This window comes from Scyliorhinus torazame, chromosome 10 (genome assembly GCF_047496885.1).
Source record: "Scyliorhinus torazame isolate Kashiwa2021f chromosome 10, sScyTor2.1, whole genome shotgun sequence".
NCBI lineage: Eukaryota > Metazoa > Chordata > Chondrichthyes > Carcharhiniformes > Scyliorhinidae > Scyliorhinus > Scyliorhinus torazame.
Genome location: NC_092716.1, coordinates 126,185,601 through 126,198,607, shown reverse-complemented (window position 1 = coordinate 126,198,607; position 13,007 = coordinate 126,185,601). Strand labels below are relative to the sequence as shown.

Genomic DNA, 13,007 nt, shown 5'->3' with positions numbered 1-13,007 from the left:
TGTCCGAACTAACTTTTCCAAAGGTCCGGCTGTGGTGATTGGTCAGGGTGAGGCTGGGAAGCCATGTTTTGGGGCTCCAAGTGTGGTGGGGGCTCCAAGTGTGGTGAGAGCTCCAATCATTCATTGAGCCTCATGAACCACTGACTCATACCTACAGTTTGGAGGCTTTCAAATATGAGTTGTGTGCGAAGGGCTGCATAGCTCTATTAAATCTGCTCACACACAAGGGGTGTCTGTTTTAATTTCATTAATACAAAGACAGATTTATGGAAGAGTAACCATTCAAATGTGAGGTTTGTGACAGTCATCAAAACTCATGGGACAGTAGTGTGTGAAAAATCCTTCAGACACTTCAGGTGCTGCCAACTACATCAGGTGTGAGGATTATGAGAACACTTTCACCCACTCTGATCTCCTGAGACACCTGCAGACTCATACAGGGGACAAACCCTTCAACTGCGAGGTTTGCAACCGAGCCTTCACACAGTCGTCGTCACGGGCTGGTTTAGCACAGTGGGCTAAACAGCTGGCTGGTAATGCAGAACAAGGCCAGCAGTGCAGGTTCAATTCCCTTCCTCCCCGAACTGGCGCCGGAATGTGGTGACTAGGGGCTCTCCACAGTAACTTCATTGAAGCCTACTTGTGACAGTAAGCGATTATTATATTATTATACTTGTGAAACACTGACACATTCGCACTGGGGAGAAGCCGTTCAAGTATAAGATGTGTAATAAGACCAGAAGATAGAGGAGCAGAATTAGGCCACTTGGCCCATCGAGTATGCTCCACCATTCAATCATGGCTGGTATTTTTATCATCCCCATTTTCCTGCCATCTCCATAACACCTGATCCCCTTATTAATCAAGAACCTATCTATGTCTTAAAGACACTCAGTGATTTGGCCGCCACAGCCTTCTGCGGCAAAGAATTCCACAGATTCACCACCCTCTGGCTGAAAAATTCCTCATCTCTGTTTTAAAGGATTGTCCCTTTAATCTGAGATTGTGTCCTCTGGTTCTAGTTTCTCCTACATGTGGAAACATCCTCTCCACATCCACTCTATCCAGGCCTCCCAGTATCCAGTAAGTTTCAATATGATACCCCCTCAATCTTCTAAACTCCCAATGAATACAGATCCAGAGTCCTCAACTGCTCCTCATACGACAAGCTGTTCATTCCAGGGATCATTTTTGTGAATTTCCTCTGGACCCTTTCCAAGACCAGCACATCCTTCCTTAGATACGGGGCTCAAAACAGCTCACAATACTCCAAATGGGGTCTGATCAGAGCCTTGTACAGCCTCAGAAGTACATTCCTGGTCTTTTATTCTAGCCCTCTCGACATGAATGCTAACATTGCATTTGCCTTGCTAACTGCTGATTGAACCTGCACGTTAACCTTAAGAGAATTAAGTCCCTTTGTGCTTCTGATTTCCTAAGCATTTCCCCATTTAGAAAATAGTCTATGCCTAAATTCCTCTTTCCAAAGTGCATAACCTCACACTTTTCCACACTGTATTCCATCTGCCACTTCATTGCCCACTCTCCCAGCTTGTCCCCTGCTTCCTCAATGCTACCTGTCCCTCGACAGACCTTTGCATCAACTGCAAACTTAGCAACAGTGCCTTCAGTTCCTTCTTCCAGATCATTAATGTATATTGTGAAAGGTTGTGGTCCCAGAACCGACCCCTCAGGCACACCACTAGTCACCGGCTGCCATCCTGAAAAAGACCCCTTTATCTCCACTCTCTGCCTTCTGCCAGTCAGCCCATCCTCTATCCATGCCAGGACCTTATCCTTAACACCATGGGCTCTAAACTTATTTAACAGTCTCCTATGTGGCGCCTTGTCAAAGGCCTTCTGGAAATCTAAATAAATCACGTCCACTGGTTATCCTTTGTCTAACTTCCTTCTTATCTCCTCAAAGAATTCTAACAGATTTGTCAGACATGACCTCCCCTTGACAAAGCCGTGCTGACTCAGTCCTATTTTATCATGCACTTCCAAGTATTCCGCAATCTTATCTTTAATAATGGACTCAAGTTTTACCAATGACCAAAGTCAAGCTATCCGGCCTATAATTTACCGTCTTCTGCCGCCCTCCCTTCTTAAACAGTGGTGTTACATTCTCCACTTTCTTGTCCTCTGGGACCCTTGCTGCCTCCAGTGATTCCTGAAAGATCACCACCAATGCCTCCACAATCTCCTCAACTATCTCTTTTAGAACCCTGGGGTGTGGTCCATCCGGTCCAGGTGATTTATCCACCTTTAGACCTTTCAGTTTCCGCAGAACCTTCTCCTTAGTAATGGTCACTGCACTCACCTCTGCAGGTTCTCTTGGAGCTCTGGCATCCCACTGGTGTCTTCCACTGTGAAGACTGATGCAAAGTAAGTATTTAGTTCCTCTGCCTTTTCTTTGTTTCCTATTATTACTTAAAGATAGATAGTTTTTTGAAGAATAAAGGGATTAAGGGTTATGGTGTTCGGGCCGGAAAGTGGAGCTGAGTCCACAAAAGATCAGCCATGATCTCATTGCATGGTGGAGCAGGCTCGAGGGGCCTGATGGCCTACTCTTGCTCCTAGTTCTTATGTTCTCCAGCCACATTTTCCAGTGGCCCAATGTCTATTTTTGCCACTCTCTTACCTTTTATGTATTGAAAAAAAACTCTTCCTATTTTCCTTTATATTACTAGCTAGCTTGCACTCGTATTTCATCTTCTCCCCCCCCCTTATTGCTTTTTTACTTATCCTCTGCACGCTTTTAAAGGCGTCCCAATCCTCTGGCTTCCCACTAAGACTCGCCACTTTGTATGCTTTTTCTTGAACTTTTATACTGTCCTTGACTTCGCTTGTCAACCATGGATGCCTTGTCCTCCCCTTAGCATGTTTCCTCTTATTTGTGAAAGCAGCAGCAGTTATTTTTATTAAGGGCCTTATTATTTTTATTTATTTTTTTCTTAAAATCTAACAACCAAAAGAGGGAGAAATGTCAATTGGCGGGGCCGCGTGCGACATCTGCACGATGTGGGACATCATGGACACCGAGTGTCACCGAGGATTTCATCTGTGGAAAGTGTATTCAGTTGCAGAAGCTCACTGAACGCATGGTTAGAGCAGCAGCTGGAAACACTAAGGAGCACATAATCAGCTGAAATTGTTATAGATAATAGCTACAGAGATGTGGTCACACCCAAGGTACAGGAAGATAGATGGGTGACTGCCAGACGGGTAGGCAGACAGTGCAGGGGTCCCCTATGGCCGTCCCCCTATCTAACAAGTATGCCGTTTTGGATACTGATGAGGGGGAAGATCCATCAGGGGACAGCAGCAGCACTGGCCAGAGCGAGGGCACCATGACTTGCCCTACTGCATAGACGGAGGGTACAAAGCGTAGAAAAGCAATAGTGATAGGGGATTCAATAGTCAGGGGCACAGATAGGATCTTCTGTGGCTGTGGAAAAGACTCCAGGATGACAGTTTGCCTCCCTGGTGCCAGGGTCCTGGATGTCTCTGGGTGGGTACAAAACATCCTAAAACGGAAGGGAAATCAGACAGGTGTCATTGTCCACAGTGGCACAAATGACATAGGTAGAAAGAGTAGCGAGGTCCTGCAATGGCAATTTAGGGAGCTAGATAGAAGATTAAAAAGCAGAACCTCTAGGGTAGTAATCTCAGGATTACTCCCCGTGCCACGTCTAGCAAGACTAGCAACAGGGATATAGTCCAGTTGAAAATGTGGCTAAAAAACTGGTGCAGGAGAGAGAGTTTCAGTTTTTTTTGCTCACTGGGATGTCTTCCAGGGAAAGTGTGGCCTGTACAAGAAGGGATGGGTTACACCTGAATTGGAGGGGCACCAATATCCTGGCTGGGAGGTTTGCTAGTATGGTTCGGGTGGGTTTAAACTAATTTGGCAAGGGGGGGGATCAGGACAGCAAGTGTAGAGACTGGGGATGAGCATGGTACCAGGGTCAGGCTGGCTAAGAGGAAGGGTAGGCTGGGGGAGGTTGAACTCCGTGGGACTGGAGATCTGGAGTGTATCTGCTTCAATGCAAGGAGTATAACAGGTAAGACAGATGAACTTAAAGCATTGATTCACACGCGGAATTTGGAAGTGGTTGCTGTAACGGAGACTTGGTTAAAAAAGGGACAGGACTGGCAGCTAAATATTCCAGATATAGGTGTTTTAGGCGAGACAGGGAGGAAGGTAAAGGAGGTGGGAGAGTTGCAATACTGGTTAGGGAACGTATTACAGCTGTACAGAGGGAGGACACCATGCACAAATTAAGTAACAAGGCATTGTGGGTAGAACTCAGAAACAGGAAGGGGGCAGTCACTACGATGAGGGTGTACTGCAGGCCTCCCAACAGCCCACAGGAAGTTGAATAGATATGTAAACAGATTCTGGATAGATGTAGAAATAATAGGGTTGTTGTAGTGGGAGACTTTAATTTTCCTCATATTGACTGGAAATCCCTGAGGGCTAGGGGGGGGTCTGGATGGTGAGGAATTTGTTAAGTGTGTCCATGAAGCTTTTTTGGCTCAATATGTGGATAGTCTGATAAGAGAGGGGGTTATATTGGACCTAGTACTAGGCAACGAGCCTGGCCAGGTCATCAAGGTTGTGGCGGGAGAACATGTGGCGAACCACAATTCCATAAGCTTTTGGATACTCATGGAAAAGAACGAGTGTTGTCCTAGGGTTAAGGTGCTAAATTGGGAGAAGGCTAACTACAACCAGATTAGGCAGGATTTGGAGGCTGTTGTTTGGGAGAGGCTGTTTGACCTGTGGTAAATCCACATTTGGCATGTGGGAGTCTTTTAAGGCACAGTTGATGGGAGTGCAGGACAGGCATGTGCCGGTAAAAAGGAAGGACAGGAAAGGCAGGATTCGGGAACCATGGATGACCAGGGAAATTGAGAATATTGTCAAAAAGATGCATATGTGAGGTACAGGCAACTAAAAACAGATGAAGCACTTGAGGAAGACAAGGAAAGTAGAAAAGAGCTCAAGCAGAGAGTTAGGAGGGCAAAAAAGGGGTCACAAAATGTCCTTGGCAGACAGGATTAAGGAGAAACCCAAGGCATTTTAGACATATATTAGGAACAAGAGGGTAGCTAGAGAAAAAGTTGGCCCACTCAAGGACAAAGGAGGGAAATTATGTATCGAACCAGAGGAAGTAGGTGAGATCCTTAATGAGTATTTTGCATCGGTAATCACAAAGGAGAGGGACATGGTGATTGGTGGTGTCTCAGAGGGATATGTAAACATTTTAGAACAGGTCGTTATTACGAGGGATGAAGTGTTAGGTGCGTTAAAAAGCATGAAGGTAGACATCCCCTGGGCCAGATGGCATCTATCCCAGATTACAAGAGATGAAATTGCTGGACCTCTGACAGGATTGTTTGTGTCCTCAATGGCCACAGGTGAGATCCCAGAGGATTGGAGGATAGACAATGTACCGTCATTTAAGAAGGGTTGAAAAGATAATCCGGGTAATTATGAGCCAGTAAGTTTGACGTCAGTGATAGTGAAATTGTTGGAAAAGATTCTGAGAGATAGGATCTATGCACATTTGGAAGTGAATGGTCTTATTAGCGACAGTCAACATGGTTTTATATGGATTCGGCTTCCGGCAGGGGAAGAGAGCGGTCGTAGGTGGAGGAGCTCCTGGGGGGAGAACAAAGTTGCGCCCCGCACCTCGCCGAGAACTTGCAGCCAAGCGCACAAATTCATCTGTTTGTGCCCCCTGCAACAAGAGACTGGGGACGAAGGAAAACCCGGACTCCAAAGCAAATTAAAGTGGGAGACCTAGGCGCTCGGGAGTGGAGCGATCCGCCTCCCCCCCCCCCACGCACGGCAGAAGAACGTGGGGCAGGAGCGGCGGCCCAGACCAAAGCAGGGACCGAGCCAGCAGCAAGGACCGAACCCCAGTGGCGACCACCACGAGGCAGGCGGCGGAACAAACTCCCGGCCCAACCAGAAGCCTCTCTCTCGACCCTGGGTGAGTGAGGGGGAAAAAAAAGAACTTCCACTTTTTTAAAAAAAAAACTTTGAAAAGAAAACTTTTAAAGAGAAAGAATTTTTTCACTTTTTAAAAAACAAAATGTTCTTGAAAAGAGTTTAATTTTAAAAAGTGTTAACGGAGAGAAGGGAGGGGAAAAGAAAAAGGAGAAAAAAAAGAAAGGAGGAAAAAAGGGGGGGGGAAGGGGAAAAAAATGTCAGAAGGGTGCCAAAGCAGAGGGAGAAAGGGCACCAAAAGCAGACGGAGCAATGTGCGATCCAGTTCAGACGAGCTAATCGGCTCACGAAGTGGCGGAACATAGAACATTACAGCGCAGTACAGGCTCTTCAGTCCTCGATGTTGCGCCGACCTGTGAAACCACTCTAAAGCCCATCTACACTATTCCCTTATTGTCCATATGTCTATCCAATGACTATTTGAATGTCCTTAGTGTTGGCGAGACCACTACTGTTGCAGGCAGGGCATTCCACGCCCTTACTACTCTCTGAGTAAAGAACCTACCTGTCATCTGTCTTATATCCACCTCCCCTCAATTTAAAGCTATGTCCCCTCGTGCTAGACAGCACCATCCGAGGAAAAAGGCTCTCACCCTATCCAATCTTCTGATCATCTTGTATGCCTCAATTAAGTCACCTCTTACCCTTCTTCTCTCTAACAAAAACAGCCTCAAGTCCCTCAGCCTTTCCTCATAAGATCTTCCCTCCATACCAGGCAACATTCTGGTAAATCTCTGCACCCTTTCCAAAGCTTCCACATCCTTCCTATAATACGGCGACCAGAATTGCACGCAATACTCCAAATGCGGCCGCACCAGAGTGTTGTATAGCTGCAACATGACCTCATGGCTCCTAAACGGAAGGTTTGCCGCAACAAAAATAACTTGACAGAGAGGAGCATTTTCCCCCGGGGCCAGGGGGGAACTGGAAGGCAGCCTTTGCCGAGGTGGTGAGGGAACATCAGCAGGAAAACAAGGCAGAGGCCAGAGCAGACATAGAGGCCGCAGTACAGGCAGCAATGGCCAAGGCCATGGCGGAGGTGCAGCAGGCCCTGGGCAGAGCAGAGGAATAACTGGAAGCCCAAGAGGCAACCTTAAGGAGCTGGGAAAAGGCTGCGGGTGGCCGAGCGACAGCGCCTCCAGAGTGGACATGTTTGACACATTTGGCCCTTCCAGGTGCCCACCTGCCTCTCTCAGGTGTTTCTTTGCAGGGAGGACATGGTCCCAACTCCAACTGTTTCAATCCAAGCATTTTTCTCATCCAGCCACGCTTTAGAGCCTCCTTTTTAATAAATATTTAATTCCTGACTTTTTTGTATGAAGAAACGAATGTCAAAGAAGGACCAAACAACATTGTAAATAGCACCTCCACCCGTTCTGCCCTCGGCTCCCAAATATCGCCCACTCCTCCCGGCCCGCCCTCGGCTCCCCAATATCGCCCCCTCCTCCCGGCATGCCCTCGGCTCCCCAATACCGACCCCTCCTCCCGGCCCGCCCTCGACTCCCCCAATATCGCCCCCTCCTCCCGGCCCGCCCTCAGCTCCCCCAATACCGCCCCCTCCTCCCGGCCCGCCCTCAGCTCCCCCAATATCGCCCCCTCCTCCCGGCCCGCCCTTGACTCCCCCAATATCGCCCCCTCCTCCCGGCCCGCCCTCGACTCCCCCAATATCGCCCCCTCCTCGCCCGCCCTCGACTCCCCCAATATCGCCCCCTCCTCCCGGCCCGCCCTCGACTCCCCCAATATCGCCCCCTCCTCCAGGCCCGCCCTCGACTCCCCCAATACCGCCCCCTCCTCCCGGCCCGCCCTCGACTCCCCCAATACCGCCCCCTCCTCCCGGCCCGCCCTCGACTCCCCCAATACCGCCCCCTCCTCCCGGCCCGCCCTCGACTCCCCCAATACCGCCCCCTCCTCCCGGCCCGCCCTCGACTCCCCCAATACCGACCACTCCTCGCCCGCCCTCGACTCTCCCAATACCGACCACTCCTCCCGGCCCGCCCTCAACTCCCCCAATATCGCCCCCTCCTCCCGGCCCGCCCTCGACTCCCCCAATGCCGCCCCCCTCCTCCCGGCCCGCCCTCGACTCTCCCAATACCGCCCCCTCCTCCCGGCCCGCCCTCGGCTCCCCCAATACCGCCCCCTCCTCCCGGCCCGCCCTCGACTCTCCCAATACCGCCCCCTCCTCCCGGCCCGCCCTCGACTCCCCCAATACCGCCCACTCCTCGCCTGCCCTCGACTCTCCCAATACCGACCCCTCCTCCCGGCCCGCCCTCGACTCCCCCAATACCGACCACTCCTCCCGGTCCGCCCTCGACTCCCCCAATATCGCCCCCTCCTCCTGGCTCGCCCTCGACTCCCCCAATACCGACCACTCCTCCCGGCCCGCCCTCGACTCCCCCAATATCGCCCCCTCCTCCCGGCCCGCCCTCGGCTCCCCCAATACCGCCCCCTCCTCCCGGCCCGCCCTCGACTGCCCCAATACCGCCCCCTCCTCCCGGCCCGCCCTCGACTCCCCCAATATCGCCCCCTCCTCCCGGCCCGCCCTCGACTCCCCCAATACCGCCCCCTCCTCCCGGCCTGCCCTCGACTCCCCCAATACCGCCCCCTCCTCCCGGCCCACCCTCGACTCCCCCAATACCGCCCCTTCCTCCCGGCCCGCCCTCGACTCCCCCAATACCGCCCCCTCCTCCCGGCCCGCCCTCGACTCCCCCAATGCCGCCCCCTCCTCCCGGCCCGCCCTCGACTCCCACAATATCGCCCCCTCCTCCCGGCCCGCCCTCGACTCCCCCAATACCGCCCCCTCCTCCCGGCCCGCCCTCAACTCCCCCAATACCGACCACTCCTCCCGTCCCGCCCCCAGCTCCCCCAATATCGCCCCCTCCTCCCGGCCCGCCCTCAACTCCCCCAATACCGCCCCCTCCTACCGGCCCGCCCTCAACTCCCCCAATACCGACCACTCCTCCCGGCCCGCCCTCAACTCCCCCAATATCGCCCCCTCCTCCCGGACCGCCCTCAACTCCCCCAATACCGCCCCCTCCTCCCGGCCCGCCCTCGACTCCCCCAATACCGACCACTCCTCCCGTCCTGCCCTCAACTCCCCCAATACCGACCCCTCCTCGCCCGCCCTCGGCTCCCCCAATACCGCCCCCTCCTCCCGGCCCGCCCTCAACTCCCCCAATACCGACCACTCCTCCCGGCCCGCCCTCAACTCCCCCAATACCGCCCCCTCCTCCCGGCCCGCTCTCGGCTCCCCCAATATCGCCCCCTCCTCCCGGCCCGCCTTCGACTCCCCCAATATCGCCCCCTCCTCCCGGCCCGCCCTCGACTCCCCCAATATCGCCCCCTCCTCCCGGCCCGCTCTCGACTCCCCCAATACCGACCACTCCTCCCGGCCCGCCCTCGACTCCCCCAATATCGCCCCCTCCTCCCGGACCGCCCTCAACTCCCCCAATACCGCCCCCTCCTCCCGGCCCGCCCTCGACTCCCCCAATACCGACCACTCCTCCCGTCCTGCCCTCAACTCCCCCAATACCGACCCCTCCTCGCCCGCCCTCGGCTCCCCCAATACCGCCCCCTCCTCCCGGCCCGCCCTCAACTCCCCCAATACCGACCACTCCTCCCGGCCCGCCCTCAACTCCCCCAATACCGCCCCCTCCTCCCGGCCCGCTCTCGGCTCCCCCAATATCGCCCCCTCCTCCCGGCCCGCCTTCGACTCCCCCAATATCGCCCCCTCCTCCCGGCCCGCCCTCGACTCCCCCAATATCGCCCCCTCCTCCCGGCCCGCCCTCGACTCCCCCAATACCGACCACTCCTCCCGGCCCGCCCTCGACTCCCCCAATATCGCCCCTCCTCCCGGCCCGCCCTCGACTCCCCAATATCGCCCCCTCCTCCCGGCCCGCCCTCGACTCCCCCAATACCGCCCCCTCCTCGCCCGCCCTCCCTCGACTCTTTCCCCCCCCCCCCCCCCAAAAAAGGAGCTGGGAAAAGGCGCGACTGACATGAGTGACCGGATCACGGCCCTGGAGAAGGGGGTGGCGAGACTGGGCACAACGCAGGGGAGCCTGAAGGGCAGAATGGACGAAGGGCAGGAAAACCACTCGAGAAGGCAAAATGTCAGGATAGTGGGCCTACCACAGGGGATCGAGGGTAGAAACCCCACGGCATACATGGCCGAGATGCTGGACAACTTCGTGGGGAGGAAATCTTGCCCCAATCAACAAGAAATGGACAGAGCACACCGGTCGCTGTGCCCAAAGCCCAAGGCAGGGGACCACCCGAAGGCTGTTATAGCTAAACTGCACCGGTACCAAGATAGGGAAACAATCCTGCGCTGGGCCAGGCAAAACAGAATCTGCAAATGGGAAGGACACTTCATTAGAATTTACGAGGACATTGGGGCAGACTTTGGTATGCTGTACCCAGCGAAACTCTGGGTCACATACCAAGAAAGAGAGTACTTCTTCACAGCCCCCGCCGAAGCAAACAAGTTTGTTGACCACGGGCTGGAAAACCAACAGCTAGTGTAGAAATAAGGGGCCCCTGGCAAGGGGCAACAGCATGGGGGGGGGGGGGGGGGGGGGGGGCAGCGGTGAGGCAACGTCAGGCCCCCCACCCCCACCACGGCGAGCACACTCTGAAGAAAAAGCAAACCACTGCCTGAGGGACCGCTTCAGGTGGGAGACCAGGCCCCAGCACGAGGGAAGTAGCGAAGAAGACAGAGCAAGCGAGAGTGTAGGGTAGGATGGGGGAAGAGCGGGCAGAAAACCGCAGAGGCCGGGCAGGGGAGAAGTGAGACAGTAACTCTCGAGAGGAGGGCCACCGCACTAGCAGGAAAGCTAGTGCCGGGGACATGCAACAAAGCAGGGCCGCAGCACGCCCCCAATAGGGGGGAAAGGCCCCAGGAAGGGTGGGGGGGTGGGGAAACACCACTCAACAGAGGCGGGAGAGCAAACGGGGATAGGAACAGGGGAAAGAGAGACAAAAGAGGGGTATACGGGTGAGGGGGGAAAGGGAGGGACCGGGGGGGGGGACACCGGGAGTGACAGGGAGAGAAGGACAAACAAGGCTAGAAAGGGAATAGCAATAGGGCTACAAAATGCCACAACCAAGGGCTCGGAACAAGGAATCGCTGCAAGCATCCACCCAGTACGGTCTCTGGTCAAAGGGAGACTCCAGAGTGCAGGGGACTACCAGCATGGTGGACACACAGCGGGCGGCCATGTCAGGTGCCCCCTGGACAAAGGGAAACCCCGGAGTGCAGGGACCCGACCGCATGGAGAGAGCAGTAACAGCAGCCATCCTGGATGGCTTCCTTTCAAAGGGAAACCCTGGAGGGCAGGGGCGCGTCCACCAGGTAAGTATGGTTAATCCCACAGGAGCGAGGGGACAGAAGCCCCCACAGGATAGTCACCTGGAACGTCAGAGGACTCAACGGCCCAGTGAAAAGATCCAGAGTCCTCACCCACCTAAGAAATATGAAGGCCGACATAGTCTTCCTCCAAGAGACACACCTGAGAGAGCAGGACCGACTGGGTAAGAAAGGGCTGGGTGGGACAAACCTACCATTCCTGCTATGGGACGAGGGCCAGGGGGTGGCAATACTGATCAGCAAGAGGACGTTGTTTAGGGCGACAAAGATGGTTACGGACCCAGGGGGACGGTACGTCATGGTTCTGGATGGGGCACCGACTCTGCGCGCCCACATTACTGGGATTAGATTTCCAGTGCAACCTGCAGAGCCTAACGTTTCAATTTGGCGGCCCAATACCCCCACTCACTATCTGCGGCCTCGCAACCCTCAAAGTTGAACCACCATCCTTGTTTGCAAACCTCACCCCGGATTGCAAACCCGTCGCCACTAGGAGCAGACGGTACAGCGCCCAGGACCGGATATTTATTCGGTCTGAAGTCTAGCGGTTGGAGGGGGGGTAAAGTGTGGGGGGGAGGCGTGCAGAAGAGGGAAGAAACGGAACAATAGAGGCGAACCAGGGAGGGGGGGAGGCATGGAAATGATAGCCGGAAGGAGGGCACGGGAAACAATAACAAACTTGCCATCTACAGGAACAGAGAGCAAGGAAAATGCGGGCGAAAGACAGGAGGAACGGCTGAAGCGGAGGTGAGCGCGACACGACAACGGCAGCGAAATCCGTTCGGGAGAAGCAAGTGACGACACCAGACCCATCCGAGTATTGCCCTCTGTAATTGTTTCTCCGGCACCCAAATGTATATCTACCTCCCCAGTCTCCCACCACCCCTGCACCTCCCCCCCCCCCCCCCCCCCCAAACAGATGCCTACTAATGTGTTGTAAATAATATTGCCAATTGTACAGAGTTGCTGCTGTTGAGCTGTTGCATAATACCTTACCAGTTATTTTACTTTATTTTTTTTAAATTTCTTATTATTACTTTTTTTTTGTATGTTAGTGTGTGCCAATCTCCTCTATATATCGATATATATATAACGGTAAATATACTTTGTTCAAAAACCCAATAAAAAACATTTATGTAAAAAAAACATCGTTTTATATGAGAGCGGTTTTGTATGAGAGAGGTTATGTCTCACTGATTTGATTGAATTTTTTGAGAAGGTGACAAAAATGATTCGAACAAAGAACAAAGAAAATTACAGCAAAGGAACAGGCCCTTCGGCCCTTCCAGCCTGCGCCGATCCAGATCCTTAATCGAAACCTGTCACCTATTTTCCAAGGATCTACTTCCCTCTGTTCCCCGCCCGTTCATATATCTGTCTAGATGCACCTTAAATGATGCTCTCGTGCCCGCCTCTACCACCTCCGCTGGCAAAGCGTTCCAGGCACCCACCACCCTCTGCGTAAAAAACTTTCCACGCACATCAGCGCGGGAGGAGAGAGAGCCGGGACAGTGAAAACAGCGCGAGAGGAGAGTGAGCTGGGACAGTGAAAACAGCACGAGAGGAGAGTGAGCCGGGACAGTGAAAACAGCGCGAGTGGAGAGACAGCTGGGACAATGAAAA

At 53.8% G+C, this 13,007-nt stretch overlaps 1 protein-coding gene across 1 annotated transcript in view; it reads left to right on the top strand.

Moving 5' to 3' along the window:
- LOC140430907 (uncharacterized) overlaps nucleotides 1–12,497 on the top strand; it is a 49,810-nt gene extending 37,313 nt beyond the window's left edge. Inside the window, exon 3 of the mRNA XM_072518703.1 lies at nucleotides 12,077–12,497. Coding sequence (XP_072374804.1) covers nucleotides 12,077–12,124 — 48 coding nt within the window. The 3' untranslated portion in view covers nucleotides 12,125–12,497. The remainder of the gene's footprint in view (nucleotides 1–12,076) is intronic.
- The last annotated feature ends 510 nt before the right edge of the window (nucleotides 12,498–13,007 follow it).